We start from the raw sequence: 14,810 nt of genomic DNA on the forward strand, positions 1-14,810 counted from the left end.
CCTATGATTCTTTTACAATTTTGTAAATTAAAAATACATTTTTTTCATCGAAATTATATTTTTAATGGTTACATTTAATAGAGAAAGAGATAAAAGATACTGTACGAAATTTAGTGTGATTTGTATCGTCTTATTGTAATTTGTATGCGAGATGTTTTTTTTTTTTTAGATGAATTATATTAAAAATATAGAGCTTATCTTTTAGTTAATCTTGAAAGACACATTCGCATTTTATCATCCAGCAGAATAGTGTAATTTACGTTTAGTATAAATTTGTAGTTTTAAACATGATTTTCACGTTTAACGTGAAAATCATGTATCATTTATATGATGTAAGTTTTTGTAAAAAAATATTATTTAAAAACACAGTACACAGTGGAAGCTGTGTCAAGCAGCTTGAACTAAACATTAAAGCTCTGGCAACATATTGTGTGAAAATATTAATTTTCTACACTTTTTTATCCTTAAATAAATTAAAAATAAAATTTATGGCAAAAAACTTATTTTATCTCAAAATAATTCAAACTCTATCTCTACATCAGTCTGATCTAATTCTGCTGGAAGTATGTTCTGTATTCATTCGAAACAATGTTTGATTCACACATTGTTACTTACAATGCTCTTGTGTAGAAAGGGCAGACTACCTAGTAATTTAGGCCTTGTATAATATAAGTACCAGGCTGTTAGTTATTAAATCACCGAATTTTCTATAACAGTTTTTTCGTTAAATGTTTTATCTATAATTCAATGAGGATGTTTGATAAATACTGTCATCACGCTGGCAAAAATGAACTGAAAATTAATTTAAAGTGATAGTAAATATTTCAGAAAGGTAATTTTACATTTTTTTGGAAAATTGAAAACCGAGGAAATAATAAAAATAATTGATTGAAAAATATAACTTAAAATCTTATCAAGGAAAAAATATCTTGATTGCCTTAAAACAGAGTATTAAAAAAAATTCTTCGCATATTTTTTTTTTATGCTAACGTTACCAGACTACGTAACAAGAAATATGTTATCATGTTGCCTTGGACTATTATATTCCTTTACACTATTTGTAAATTTCGATAATGTGATCAGTAGTAAATGTTATTATTTGTAAAAATTTTGATGATGCAACATGATAAAGGACTAGCAAAATAAGAAGTAGTTATTTCCTCGAAAGTAATGACTTTTTCTATGGTATTTTTCCTTGGTAAATAGAATGAAGGTTTACGAGTCACACTTTTACTAGTATTATTTTATTTCTATTAATCTTTACTTATTACTCTTTATTCAAGTTTATACTACTAAAAATGAAAACATATTTAATTATACCACGGACCGGCATAATGTAACAGGAAACCTCTTCGTTCTTCACTTTCCGAAACGAAGAACGGAGTGCCTTGCGTTCCTTCTAGTTATTATTTAGAATGGTATCTAATTTTTGAGAGTGGTTTGTGTCTCATGCCATGCCGCTAACATCTTAAAGGTTTAATACATATTACTCTAATTTTCCTAATCTTGTATATTTTTATATCCCCTTTCATTATTGAAATTCAGGCTTGTTGGTATAATTTATTTTCTTTGGATTAAACAAGTAAATTTTTCTATAGACAGTTGAATTCTTAAAAATAGTAAAAATAATGATAAAGCTAAAGAATTAAATTAGATAATTAAAAATTATTTACGAACAATCAATTTAATAAGAACTTACCGCTTTGAATAGTAAACTACATACACATCTATTTCATTATTTAGCACTAATATACAGTAAATTCTACCTGCTTTATCTGTACCTATTGAATATTGAATGTATCATTGAATGTAATACTTGTGTAAACCTACTTTATTTCTGATGCTATTCTCTGAAAACGGTTCTCTTGATGATTACTAATCCATGTTCTACTTTCCTTTATCTCAAATATGATAAAAAATTTCAACTGCCACAATGAAAATTTGTTTTTTGCTTTAAAATACTTATAAAGATTACATTGAATTTTTTTATAATATGTATTTACAGTAGAGACAAAAATTCAAAGATTGACATGTGATATTACAAATCCTTTAGCAATTTAATTACTTCTGACTGCTGCTTTGTTATCAATAACCGAATTTAATATTGTACTACGTTTAGAATTTTTTGGATAAAATTTAATAGAATTAGAGGTCATTCAACTAACTGGTTTTTATAAATGTTTAAAAAATATCTTTACTTATCAAAGTAAAACATTTATAAATACATAAATACTAGATAAATCATCGACGATAAATGTAAATATGAATATATAAGTGTACGTGTGTATTTACAGTGTGTATATTATGTGGTAACTTGTTATATTTTTCAATGAGATCAGCACTGAAAATTATTTTTAAATATTAACTTTTATAGTGACAAACCGAACCAAATTTTACGATAAAATGTTTTCAATAATAGAAGACTTCAAAACATTTTCAGTTATACTTGCGATTGAAAATCAATCCTTCAGTAACTGTGACTGTTGTTCCATCCTGGCATTATCTAGCTTTTGTTACTGTTGGTAGTTTTTAAATTAAGAGGACACGTATTTAAAATTAATTTAAAAAGTAAGCTGGAATTAAATCATGTTTGTTAGTTTAGTGCATCGTTATTGTTGTTGGGATATAGTAATTTCTATGTATGTGAAGAATAGTAAGGCCGGACTCAGGGGATTTGTATTGTGTCTATGAAGCAATAGGCAAATGTTGACTAAGTTGCTATGGAGGGCTTTCAAGTACTGTATTTATTGTATATCTCTCTGAAGCCAGATCCCGTTTAACCAGTATAGAACATTAAGCGGTCAAAGTAGTCCAATTTATATATCCCAAGTTCATTGTGTTTAGTGATTGTTCTTTGTAAATGATTTTTTTTCTGAAGGTTACATTGAATCTAGATTTTTTTAATTTCTGAGCTATTTTCTATACGTTTATGTTTACGAATGTTAATTTAATATATTTTTCGTTTTGTTTTTAATCAGTTTATTTTTTGTAGGAATTTGTTAATGAATTTGCTGTTCATTAATATCCCATACTATTAATGTTCATTAATATCAATTAACAGGTCAATAGGCCAATTAAGGTCAATAGTATGTACCGGAAACTTGTTACGTTCAGCTTTTCGGTTCTCCTGTGACATGACTGTATATATTCAGTATAGATAAGTCGATTCCAACTATTCAAGTCAGTAGAATTGCTCTTAAAAGCAGATTGTGTATGATTTGAGGTGTGAATGAGTAATGTAATTGTTCGATTCTCTATATTTTGAAAGTGTGTTTTTGTTAGTTTTGTTCTGTTTTATTACTTTATACGTGAAGTTTTCCATAATTCTTACAGTTTGTCGTCAAATTAGTTATTACTCACCACATTTATGTAGAATAAAAATATGTTTTAGTTCTGCCTAATGGTCAGTTTCTTCCATCAACAGGATCGAAAAATAAAGTTCTTAAAAAATAAGTTTTTTTCGTGGCTAATAGTGAATTCTGTGTTTGTTTTTTTTTTATAGGGGGGATATCAGCTAGTAATCCATACAAGAAAAAATTGTTAAGGTAGTTATTCTTGGAACTATCACAAGCTAAAACTATTACTTTCTACTGAAATCACTTATGTGTTAGCAAGTGTATTGACCTGCTTAGGAATTTAAAAAAATATATATTTTAGTTCGATTACTTTTAGAACTGTCAGAATAAATATTTAAAAGTATTTTTTTTTTTTTTTTTTTTTTTTTTTTGAGATAATGGGCATTGACTGATTTGGTCATATTACCCTTTGAGAATGGAAATTTGTAGTCTATGAAAAATGCCTTCCTTGTTTGTATTTCACGAATAGTGACTTTCTTCTTTTTGTAGTCGAGCGATTTACCCTCACTCAGTGTTATCAAACTAAAAAAAGGGGAAATAATTTTATATGTATTTAGTACTAAAAAATGTACAATAGTTCACAAAACATTCGTAAACTTTGAAAAATTAAGCAAAAATTGAAGAAAAACTGTAATAAAGCCCTTATCTGTAATCAAACAGATTTCCAACACTAAGAGAACTTTGTCTTTCTTCCATTAGTGAAATTAAATGCATTGTAAAACGATTTTTTTTTTGTAAGACCATATTTAATTTGTTTTATACTATTTGTGAGGAATGAGGGAGAGTAAGAATGAAATAAGTAAGTATTGCGTTAGATAATTTTTTTTTAAATTCAAACAAACCGTGAAATACAACGTAAATAAATTGCTGGTTTGAGAAGTTACACCAAACTTTCACAATGAGATAGGCTAATTCAATAGAAAAAGTTGAATTTCGGTCCGATAAAAACGTGTTACTTTTGAGTTTTGTGATGAGAACAATTTAAATAGCTTTTATAAAAAGGCAGCACAAATAAAGGCGAAAAGAACGCGTGTTTCGAATAGTTAGCAGTTGCGTTTGTTGGTTGCGGGTGATGGTAGATTGAAGATAGACGAAGGATGAGTATTTGTGGTAGTCGGTTGCCGTTGTTAAAGGCACAAGTTGAAAAGAAAGAGAATTACAATCGTCGGGCGGTTTTTTGCAGAATAGGATTCCCCCTTCCGTTCAACAGACGTCCTGCCATCCGTATTCTGGCAAATCTGAGTAAAGCCTTGTCAAGTCAAGTCTTGCTTCCTTTGTTAACAATTTACAACAGCTAGCAATATTACGCCGTTGCCGATTTAAAAATAAAGAGACAATGTCCTTCTTCCCTCGAAATTCTAATTTCAGTTTTATTATTCCTTATTTCATACCAAATTATTATTATTTAGTGTAAAATTATAAAACTTTAATAAAAGTTGAACACTTTCTAATCTTATTTTTTTACGTAACAATAAACAGCTTATTATAAAAGATGTAATTACATAAATATTACGCCAGTCTGAAAGTAAAGAGCGCAATTCATTTAACGTTCCAGCTATTTATAAAGTTATTTTTCAATTATTTTCATGTAATAAAAAAAAAAATATCTAACTAAAGAGAAGTGATTACTGAAGTAGAATGAAATTAAATTTTTTTTTAACTTTAGACTATACTTGATAAGATTACCTACGAACTTTAATTTAAGAGGTCCACTTTAGCTATACGTCATAATCATGTTAAATAATGGGTCATAATAAAAATGACCTATTTATTAATCATAATCAAAATTACTTAAAATTCCCTAATAGGCAAATTTAAGCATCATTATACTTTATTGATAATTTCTTAGAAATAAGCCGAATTATAAACGAGTTTCTAAAATGTATTTCAAATATGTTTTCTTTTAATACAATGGTCACTGTCATGGCGTAAAGGTGTTTAAACCCTTAAACCGAGTGAGAAATAATTTCTGAAAACGATCGACATAATTCCATTCTAGGTTGAGAGAAAATGAAGAATGAAGTGGTTTCCAGGAGCCTTGTATGCTGACCAGAATTTAGAGTTCAGCATGACAAGACAACTGAAACATAGAAATACAGATAACACTGTTCTTCATAGGGACTGGCTGTATAGTGTATATCATTACTTGCATAAAAAACAGCTGATACCTCTTATATCTTAGGTGTTTAGATATGTTGCACTTATAAAACTGGAAAAGACATTATGAAGCAACAAATTCATGTACCCGTTTTGTTTTAAAAGAATAGTTTATTTATGAAATTATGTTACAGAATCCCTCTTTTAAATGGTGGGAAAGAATCTAGTTATAATAGTAATATTGTAATATAGTATTGTAGTATAGTATTGTAGTAGTATTGTAATATTGTTGTAGGATATGTTATATCCAATTTTTCAGGTGAAAAACCATTTGTAACCGTCAGTTTACCACTTAATTTAAGTTCAAAAATTTCAGTGTGCTATTATTTTACCCAATGGAGCAGAAATTAGAGCGAAATTTTTTTTTAAAAATTGAATCATTTTCTGGATCCATGTTTAAATGTATTTTTTTATTTGTTTTCACTCGTAGAACAGATCCTGAAATTCTTACGTATAATAATTTGCTGTAAAACAGTAGACTTTTTTGTTCTTAAAAGTATTATTTAATGTTCACCGTGTTAGTCAAATATATTTGAAATTAAACTAAAGTATTAGTATTCGTCTCCCGCCGTATGCCTACTGACTAAACATTCTTATGCAAAATTGAATAAAGAAATGAAAACGTTGATGAAACTTTGTCTTCCTTCTTAAGGAATACACTGAGCTCATAATACTATTGTAGAAATATAATATCGGAATCTCTTTTTATTTTTAAATAAAATTACGTCCATATTTTTTATTTGATCTTATCTAGTTTTATTACATACTAGCAGACCCAGCAATGCTTCGCTATTGCTAGATTTGAGTGTATATATATAGATATACATTATATAGATTTAATGAACACAATTAAAAGTTTGATAAAACATTAACAAAAAGAACATTACGGAACTTCACAAAATTTAACCTTTCCCTTTTCCCCCTTTTCCTTTTCCCATTTTCATTTTTACCACTTTCTTTCCCCCATTTTCCCTTTTACAGTTCCTCAATTTCCCTTTTTCCTTTTCCCTTTACCTTTCCTTTCCCCATTATTCTTTTCCTTATTTCACTTTCCCCTTTTCTTTTTTCTCCTTTCCCCTTTCCATTTCCTTTTCCCAATTTTCCTTTTTCCTTTTTTATTTTTTCCATTTTCCCTTTCTAGCCTTTTCCGATTTTTCCCTTCCTCTTTTTTCCCCGCGCGTAAATAGGTCCAGTAGTTTTTGTTTATAGCGGACACACACATATCGGAAACATTGAAATTGAATCGTGAAATATTTAGTATAGCGTGTGTTTTTTTTACGTCCAACAGATAGCGCTGTTTTTAAAAAAAAAGCATGTTTTTACCTTTCACAGGTGTGGCATGTTAGGTGTATAAATAGTAGGAATATAAAAACTCGCGCATATTCGAATGCAACGTTGTGTCAAAATTTCTAAGCAATCGATGAAGAACTTTCGGAGATTTAAGATTTTGACCAAACAAACATTTAAATTTTTATTTATAGAGATAATATAAAACGATATACATAGATATTCTCCCGGATTGCGCGTAAGCAATTTTATCTACTACTTTGATTGCATGACAAGTAATAAAAAAAAAAAATATTTCGTTTATGCTTATGATATAAACAGATGTAAATCAGAATTGAACTTAAGATATAAATCAGAATTGAACCTTTCAGCAAAACGAGAAATGATCTTAAGTACCATTAAGTTTTGTTTGTATAAACCAAGCATGATTAGTATTATTAAAATAATTTGCTTAGTTTTTTATCTTTCTTTATTTATGCATTTCTTCATTAAAAATATTTTTATATGTTACAACAGTAAAACTAAAACTGTTTGAACTAATTTATTGCACTAATAAGAACTGAATTCTAAAATAGCAGGTTCAATAAATTTATTGCTTGTTCACCCTAACGGGTGAACTTCTATATTAAGAAAATTATTATTATAAAAAACATCAAAAGTCACTTAGTAGCGATAGATGAGTTTGGATTATGAATTGTGGGGGTGATCATGTTTTTTTTTCAAGAAACAGGAAAGAGCTCATTATGTTGTTTTTAATAAAATATAATCATAACAAATTGTAATATGATCGATTATGATAATTTCTGGGCACAGATATCTAAGAATATAACTCGTAAAAAATAATTAAATTATCTTTAATGGTCTTTAATAAATATAAAATTTACTTCGTTTGACCACACACAAATGAAACTCATATTACCTGTTAGTTGGGAGAATCAAGATCTTCAGCGACAAAGAAGATTTATCGAAAAAAAATATTAGTGATAAATGTCACTCGCTCATAATGCTTTAACATTAGTTTAAAGCCTGAATAAATTTTGCAGTTTTCACAAACAAAGAGATGAAATTCTATCTTTGAGCAAAATAAGTTCTAGTCTTTTTCAAGCTGTAAATTGAAGCGGTAGCTTCAATTAGAAAAGTCGATTGCTCTTCTTCACTTCTCGGTTTAAATTAGTAGTATCCAATCTTTTCCACCACTTAAAGTATGAAACATTTGTACATATTTAAAATTTTAAAGATAACGCATAACACCTTAATTAAATAAATTATGGAAAAAGTATAGTTTGTTCCACGACTGTCAGCGTCAGCTAATCCTTTATTTTTAAAAATAGTTACATAATTACATAATTTCTAAAGGATTAAAAATTAACTGATGGCATGGTTTAAGTGCTGCAACGTTCACCTGATTCGCTATTTTTATACATATATAGCAATTTTAAAATTCTCCATATTTTAACTATGAAGTAATATGCAGGTTACTTTTTACCATTTAGTGTTATACGTTGTGCATTACATTACATTGCCAGTTGACCTACTAAAATCACTGTCATTTTCAGTCGTTTAGACGTTCATTCTGTATATGGGGATAATATGTGACTCTGGTAAAAAAAACTATGTTTATTATAATGGTAACTTTATGAAACGTAAAACCACTATATAGCTCGACCCTCTTCAACATCGTACTATCTTTTCTCATCAACACTTTTTCGTATCACCATTGAAACGCATAACATCTCTCACAGTAGTCATTTTTCTTCCTTCTTTTTTTGCTGACTTAATAACGACATTCACTCAGTACTCCAACCAACACGCTATTTCAAACTACGGCAGAAGCTGCTCATAAAATTTTATATGGCTTACCGAAATGTTATTCCAGTCTGTTACCTTTCTCGATTGCATAACTATATACATATATAACTTTAATAACGCGGACATAAAAACTCGTATTGAAGCAAAGAAAAATTTTAAATAATGAATATTGCGCTGTACTTTTATGCGAGACGAGGATAAGTTACCGCTCTAATAATACTTTTCGCCTTACTCAAAAATGAAATTCATAATACTTTAAATATAGGAAAAACGGTATGATTGTACAAAATGCAAAAATACTAACAGATTTTATTTTATTTTATCTGCCTTATTATTTTAGAAAATAAGAGCAGATTGCAGTCGAAAATGCTCGTTTATTGTATTCTAGATATTTCATTCTATTTTGTACATATGGAATTCAATGAATCGTTTTCATTTTCAGTTTAACTAATAATTCTTGATCACAAATATCCAAACGAATTAATTTAATTTTGAAACTTTACAACCCGATGGATGACTGTAAGATGCCACCTATGCAAGCGCTAAAATTTTAATTTTGTGTTTAATGTCTTTGTGTAAGTGTTTTGTTCCTGTAAAATGATACATATATTTTAAATTACAATGCAATATGACCTACTTGCCACTATGTGCAGATTTTATATACAGTAAAAACCGATATCTCAACACAAATTTAAATTTACAAACTCATAAAATTTGTCAAAAATAATTACGGTTTTCAACACTTTTTAAGATGGACACCATTAATAACAACAGTACTATCGGTAACACCACCAAAATAGGTTAAACAAGTCTGAAAATTTCTTAATAAGAAAATTTTGCTGTATTTTGAAAGTGAATCATTTACTGTTTATTAATTTTGAAGCGTTATTAGGTTTTTTATGCTACTTTATTTCATCAGAAAATAAGATGTGAAAAGAATTTAATAATCGTAGTAACCTCAAATTCTAGGGTTTTTTTTACAATTGGTAAATTGTAAAAAAAACAATGACGTATAAACAAAAAATATAATCTGAGTTTTTATTTGAATTAAACTGATGACCAAAAATTGATTCAATTCTTTTTTCTTTAAAATAAAGGGAGAAATTGATAACATAGAATTCTCCGTGGTTTGGTGGTAGCGTCTAGGCCTTTCATCTGATGGCCCCAGGTTCGAATCCGGATCAGGTATGGCATTTTCCCTCGCTACAAAAATTCATTAATCATCCATCGGTAACTGGTCGTAAGGGTATTATTACTATATAAATAAATAAGAACATTGATTTATGCATTTAATTATAAAATGATTTTATCCGGTTTATTTTTCAATGTTTTTCAAAGTTCTAGTTTGATAATATAAATAAGTATGGTATGTGAAAAATCTTTGACAAAAAATAAAAATAAGAATATTAAAATAAAGAGTATGAAGAATATATATGTTTGTATAATCTAAAATAGAACAGAGATTGAGTGAAAGAATTTATGAATTAAGTGGTTGCAGAATTACGTTGAAAGAGTAAATTTATAACTCCTCTAAGAAATTTTCCATATTTTTATAATGAAAATGAGATTTTATATTTATAATACGATGCATTTAGATAGCACCCAATTATTAAGGAATTTTCATTCAATTTCAGGTAAACCTATTTTCCAATATAATTTCATTGTATTCATGGTTCAGTTTGGTTTTAAATCATATTACGAACGGTTTGATTGTATAAACCTGCTCATGCGCAAATATTGATTCTTTCTATGAATGTTAGATTTTTATAAATTCTAGACAAATATAAAGTGAATTGTTTTAATAATATGCTTCACAACTCCTTTTAAAATAACTTATTTTACTCGCAGATTGAAGAATAATGAAAAATTATTTTTCATAATAACACACTTCGAAGTATTTTATTCTATTTTAATGACGTTAGTATCAATTTTTTTCAGCTCCAGAAGTGAATATAATGGACGAGAAACGACATGTGGTGCGAGAGAGATACTACAAAGCAGGCAGCGTAGTAGAACTGACATGTTTGGCATCTCAAGTAGAGTCACCTACGGACCAAGTGACGTGGTCAAAAGGCGATACAGTGCTGGATAAGGGTGTCACGTAAGTTTTTAAAAGCATAAACTTTTGAAAATAAGAAATATGTATGAGAAGTAAAATCTCCTTCCACCATGCTCAGAAATTTTGTTTAATTAGGTGAAATTGTTAAAACATAAACGAATTATCTCTTTACTATAGTTTATTGTGGTTTTATTGCTTGAAGTCAGTGTTTTATATGGTTTAATTACCGTAGATCCCGTAGTTGGTACGTAATCATAATCTGATGTACTGCTGGCACAATAGTATGGAACTGACTGATTTGTATTTAATGAAGTGGTTTTATTTGGTTTTTTTTAATAATCAACAAACTATTAAACATTTCCAGTTAGGCAGAGAGTCTATCTTTGATAAATATCGTATTTTAACTGTCAACCACATATTTATAATCTGTTTTTAAAAAATCTCATCAGAGGAACTGTCTAATATTTTGTAGTAGCTAAGTACTTTTTTCTTGTTTTTTTTTTTAATACATTGCAAATCTATAAATTATTATTGAAAATATAAATCATTCCATAATCAATATTTCTTGCTATTTCTCATTAAAAATACCAAGATAAAATTAAACGCTACATTGAATTAACCATTGTTTAAATTACAGTGGAAGCCAAGATTACGCAGCACACGGTCAAAATATTTATGGTAATATGAAACCAAACAGATCACCTTCTATGTAAACTCATGAGAAATCAATCAGATTTAATAATGTCTTATTTTTATTATTTATGTAAACTGTTTTCACTTATATTTTTCTATTTTTTAAATTTAAAAGAAATATTTAGCAGTATGAAAGTGAAATAATTTTTATTCTTGCTACGGAAGGAATCATTACAAATTATTTTATGTACGATGATATCAGTTTCTTTGGTCAACTCCGTGTAAAGTGAAGTTTAAGTGAATTTGGAATTTTGTACGGAACTCCAAAATGAAGTGAAACTACTGCTTAAATCACTTAAAATGTTTATTATTGTTCATTTCTTCTTTTAGGTTCCATTTTTATAGAACTTTTAGGATTTCTTAATAATCAAACATATTTCATTTAAATATTACTTATTCATTTTACATATTTATAGTTAAATTACAAGTAGCTGGACAACTTAGCAGAATTTGTTTTTATAACATTGTGTGTTTGTTAATCATTGCGTTACCCTTGTACAAATCTCAGATATTTTCAAACTAATTATTTATGTCCATTTGTGATTTAATATAGTTCAGAAGATTGTTTCATATTTTTATTCTGTTTATGAAAAGTTTTTTTTTTATAAGAGTTACAAAAGTGTAACAGAGAGTTAGAGTTTCACTTGACTTTCGTTAACTTGCTAAACTTCGTTGTTGTGGTTTGTTTGTGAAGAGAAATTTTTCTCGGTATAAATGTATAGGGTTATTGTTACTGCTTAATAAGTAAAAATAAATAAGGGTAAATTTATACATTTTGGTAATTGTTTGGATAGACACCAGGTCTAGTTTTTTTTTTTTTTATTTACATTACATTTCATACATATTGATAATACATGATTTATGTACTAAAGGTTAGAAGTAACATTTAACAGAAAAGCTCTTACAAAATGAAAATTGAAAAAAATCTGCGTAACATATTCACAAATAACTTCACCATTGCAGTAGTTGCTACTGTATCGATAACCTTATAGTTTTTATCCTCAACAGTTATCACTGTCTTTTATCATAGTCTTTTCATCAGTTACATTGAGAGAATGTATAAAATCCTGCATCCCTATATAAAATAGATTGTTAATTCTTTCTCTTATTATGGCGAATAAAGTAAAATAATTTTCCACGTAATAAACAAAATTGAAATGTAGTAACTCCTCACCATTATATCCAAACCAGTTTTTTAAAAAGATAATGAAAATTACCAAATTTATCATCTTTTATAATTTTTAAAAGTTTAATTAAAAATTTACAACTTTTTGTGAGTTATGTATTATCACCTTATTTTTCACAGCATTATTATTAATAAGTACTTTTTATTTCTTTCGGACAATAAATAAAAGAAGAAAAAACCACGAAACAGAATAAAAAATTGTCATTTTGATTAAAGGTAAATGCTCATAATAATCTCATCAACAATTAATGTACGTACAGAAATTAACAATTTCTTTGATTCTTTAAACCATTTCTGGAATTGGCAGCATCCCTGGCAAAAAGCTGAGATTTCAGTTATACAATGAAGTGTAAATGTAATTGAAATACCAGCGTGCTATCTAATTTAAGCAATGGTTGTTCTATTTTCTTCTTACTGCATGTAGAATACTTATTACATTGTATAATATATTCACTTACTTCATTATTATAATCGTATTTACTTTTTAAGTTTTTAAATAATAAATACAATATAAGGGATGATATCCATCGTCATAATACATTAAAACAACATTTACCAATCACATATACGTAAAACAAAAACTTATTAACAACAAAAAAAAAATAATAATTTGAAATATAAATAAATGAACTTAAAAAAAATGAATTATAAAATTTCATAAATTTTACAAATTCACCAATTATCAAATAAGGACATAATACAAATGCAAATACAGAAATCAATGCAATTACGGTTAAAACATTAATATTCATGACTAAATTAATAACCATTACAACTTAGGTACATCTCGTGATGAGTTTTTCAACTCTCGCAGAATTTGTATAAACTTTTAAAATAGTTTTCTTTTAACCAAGACGGTTAGTTTTTTTGTAACAATATATGCGAGTTTTTCATTTTTAAATAATTTAAATCAGTTTTTTATGTTTAAATAAGTTATATATTTTGCTAATATATTAACATGACCAAAGAATAAATTTTTTATCTAGAACTTTTATGTTGTTGATGACATAAACTGTCCTGAAACATTCCATTCTTACATCAACATCATCATCATCATTAGAATTTCAAGCGACTAACACAGCAAACAAGCTGATTTATTCTTTACAATCACGATTTCTTCAGAGTAACAGAAAAATTCAAAACATAAAAACAATATAATCCTTATAAGGAATTGAAAAAAATTTGTTTACTATACGTTTATGAAAAGTTTATTTTTCCTGAACCATTTACTGGTAACTTTTTAAAAATTGTTTCCCAAACACTGGACTTCTTCTACAGTATTTTCAAGTAACTCCCCGTACCTTAAGAGAAATATACTCGTATACCGAGATGTCATCCTAGTTCATATCATGACATGATGGGATTCCTTTCCAACTCACGGACAAATTAAGGATTTTTCTTAGCCCAGAAAATCACATTCCCTGACTCATGAACTGTGATAACTGCACATCCATCAGAAAGAAACCCCTTTGTGCGGGACACTGCAATTGTAGATAGTGTTAATAAAGCACGGTAGGTTAGAACACAGTGTTTCCTTCCTCCGTTTGATAAATCATTTACAAAAGTTGGAGGACATACTTTTTGTTTTTTTTTCTAAATATATACCAAAATTTACTTGATAAAGCTACAAACATTTCTTCAAAATAATTGCTCGATGTAGCGGCCATTCTATGCAATGCGTAGTTCAGCTCGACGAATCCATGCTAGCCGGGGGCACGTCTAATAGAATCATTATTATTCCTAATAGGGGCAGCTTCTATTATCTTTTGTATGGCAATTCGAACGGAATAGACTAAGGCTTCATCCAACCCCAAAGGAAAAGCTCCGCTGGCATGAGATTGGGAGATAGAGATAGCCATTTTATTAGTCCGTTTCGACCAATTCATTTCTTACTAAATGTATTCTAAAAGTGATTCATTATATCACAACAGTAGTGAGGAGGTTGATGGCGCACCTCATCTGAGGTGCGCCAGTGAGGAGGTTGAAAAATCACATCTACTCTACCTGCAAATGGAATATCTTCAAGAATTCCATCAGATTTGTTTGCTAAAAGTGCACGTACTGCTCTCCATTGAGCCTTAGCGATGAAAAAAAGGGCCTATGAGATTATGATCAAGAAACCCATTCTACACTTTAAACAAAAAGTCCGTTGGAAATGATTTGTGGCAGTTTCATGGGAATTTTCGATTTTCTTCTGTCAGATTGTGAGTGTTTCGAAGCCATTTCTCGTAAAACAGGATTTATTGAGACGATGTTCACATTT

General features: G+C 28.3%; 1 protein-coding gene across 2 annotated transcripts in view; it reads left to right on the plus strand.

Annotated features, from left to right (window-relative positions):
• LOC142320960 (zwei Ig domain protein zig-8-like) overlaps window positions 1-14,810 on the plus strand; it is a 970,121-nt gene that overhangs the window by 900,841 nt on the left and 54,470 nt on the right. For both annotated transcript variants that reach the window (XM_075358949.1, XM_075358948.1), the window contains one exon: window positions 10,548-10,710. In XM_075358949.1, the coding sequence (XP_075215064.1) occupies window positions 10,548-10,710 (163 nt within the window). The remainder of the gene's footprint in view (window positions 1-10,547; window positions 10,711-14,810) is intronic.

This window comes from Lycorma delicatula, chromosome 3, assembly GCF_047948215.1.
Source record: "Lycorma delicatula isolate Av1 chromosome 3, ASM4794821v1, whole genome shotgun sequence".
Taxonomy (NCBI): domain Eukaryota; kingdom Metazoa; phylum Arthropoda; class Insecta; order Hemiptera; family Fulgoridae; genus Lycorma; species Lycorma delicatula.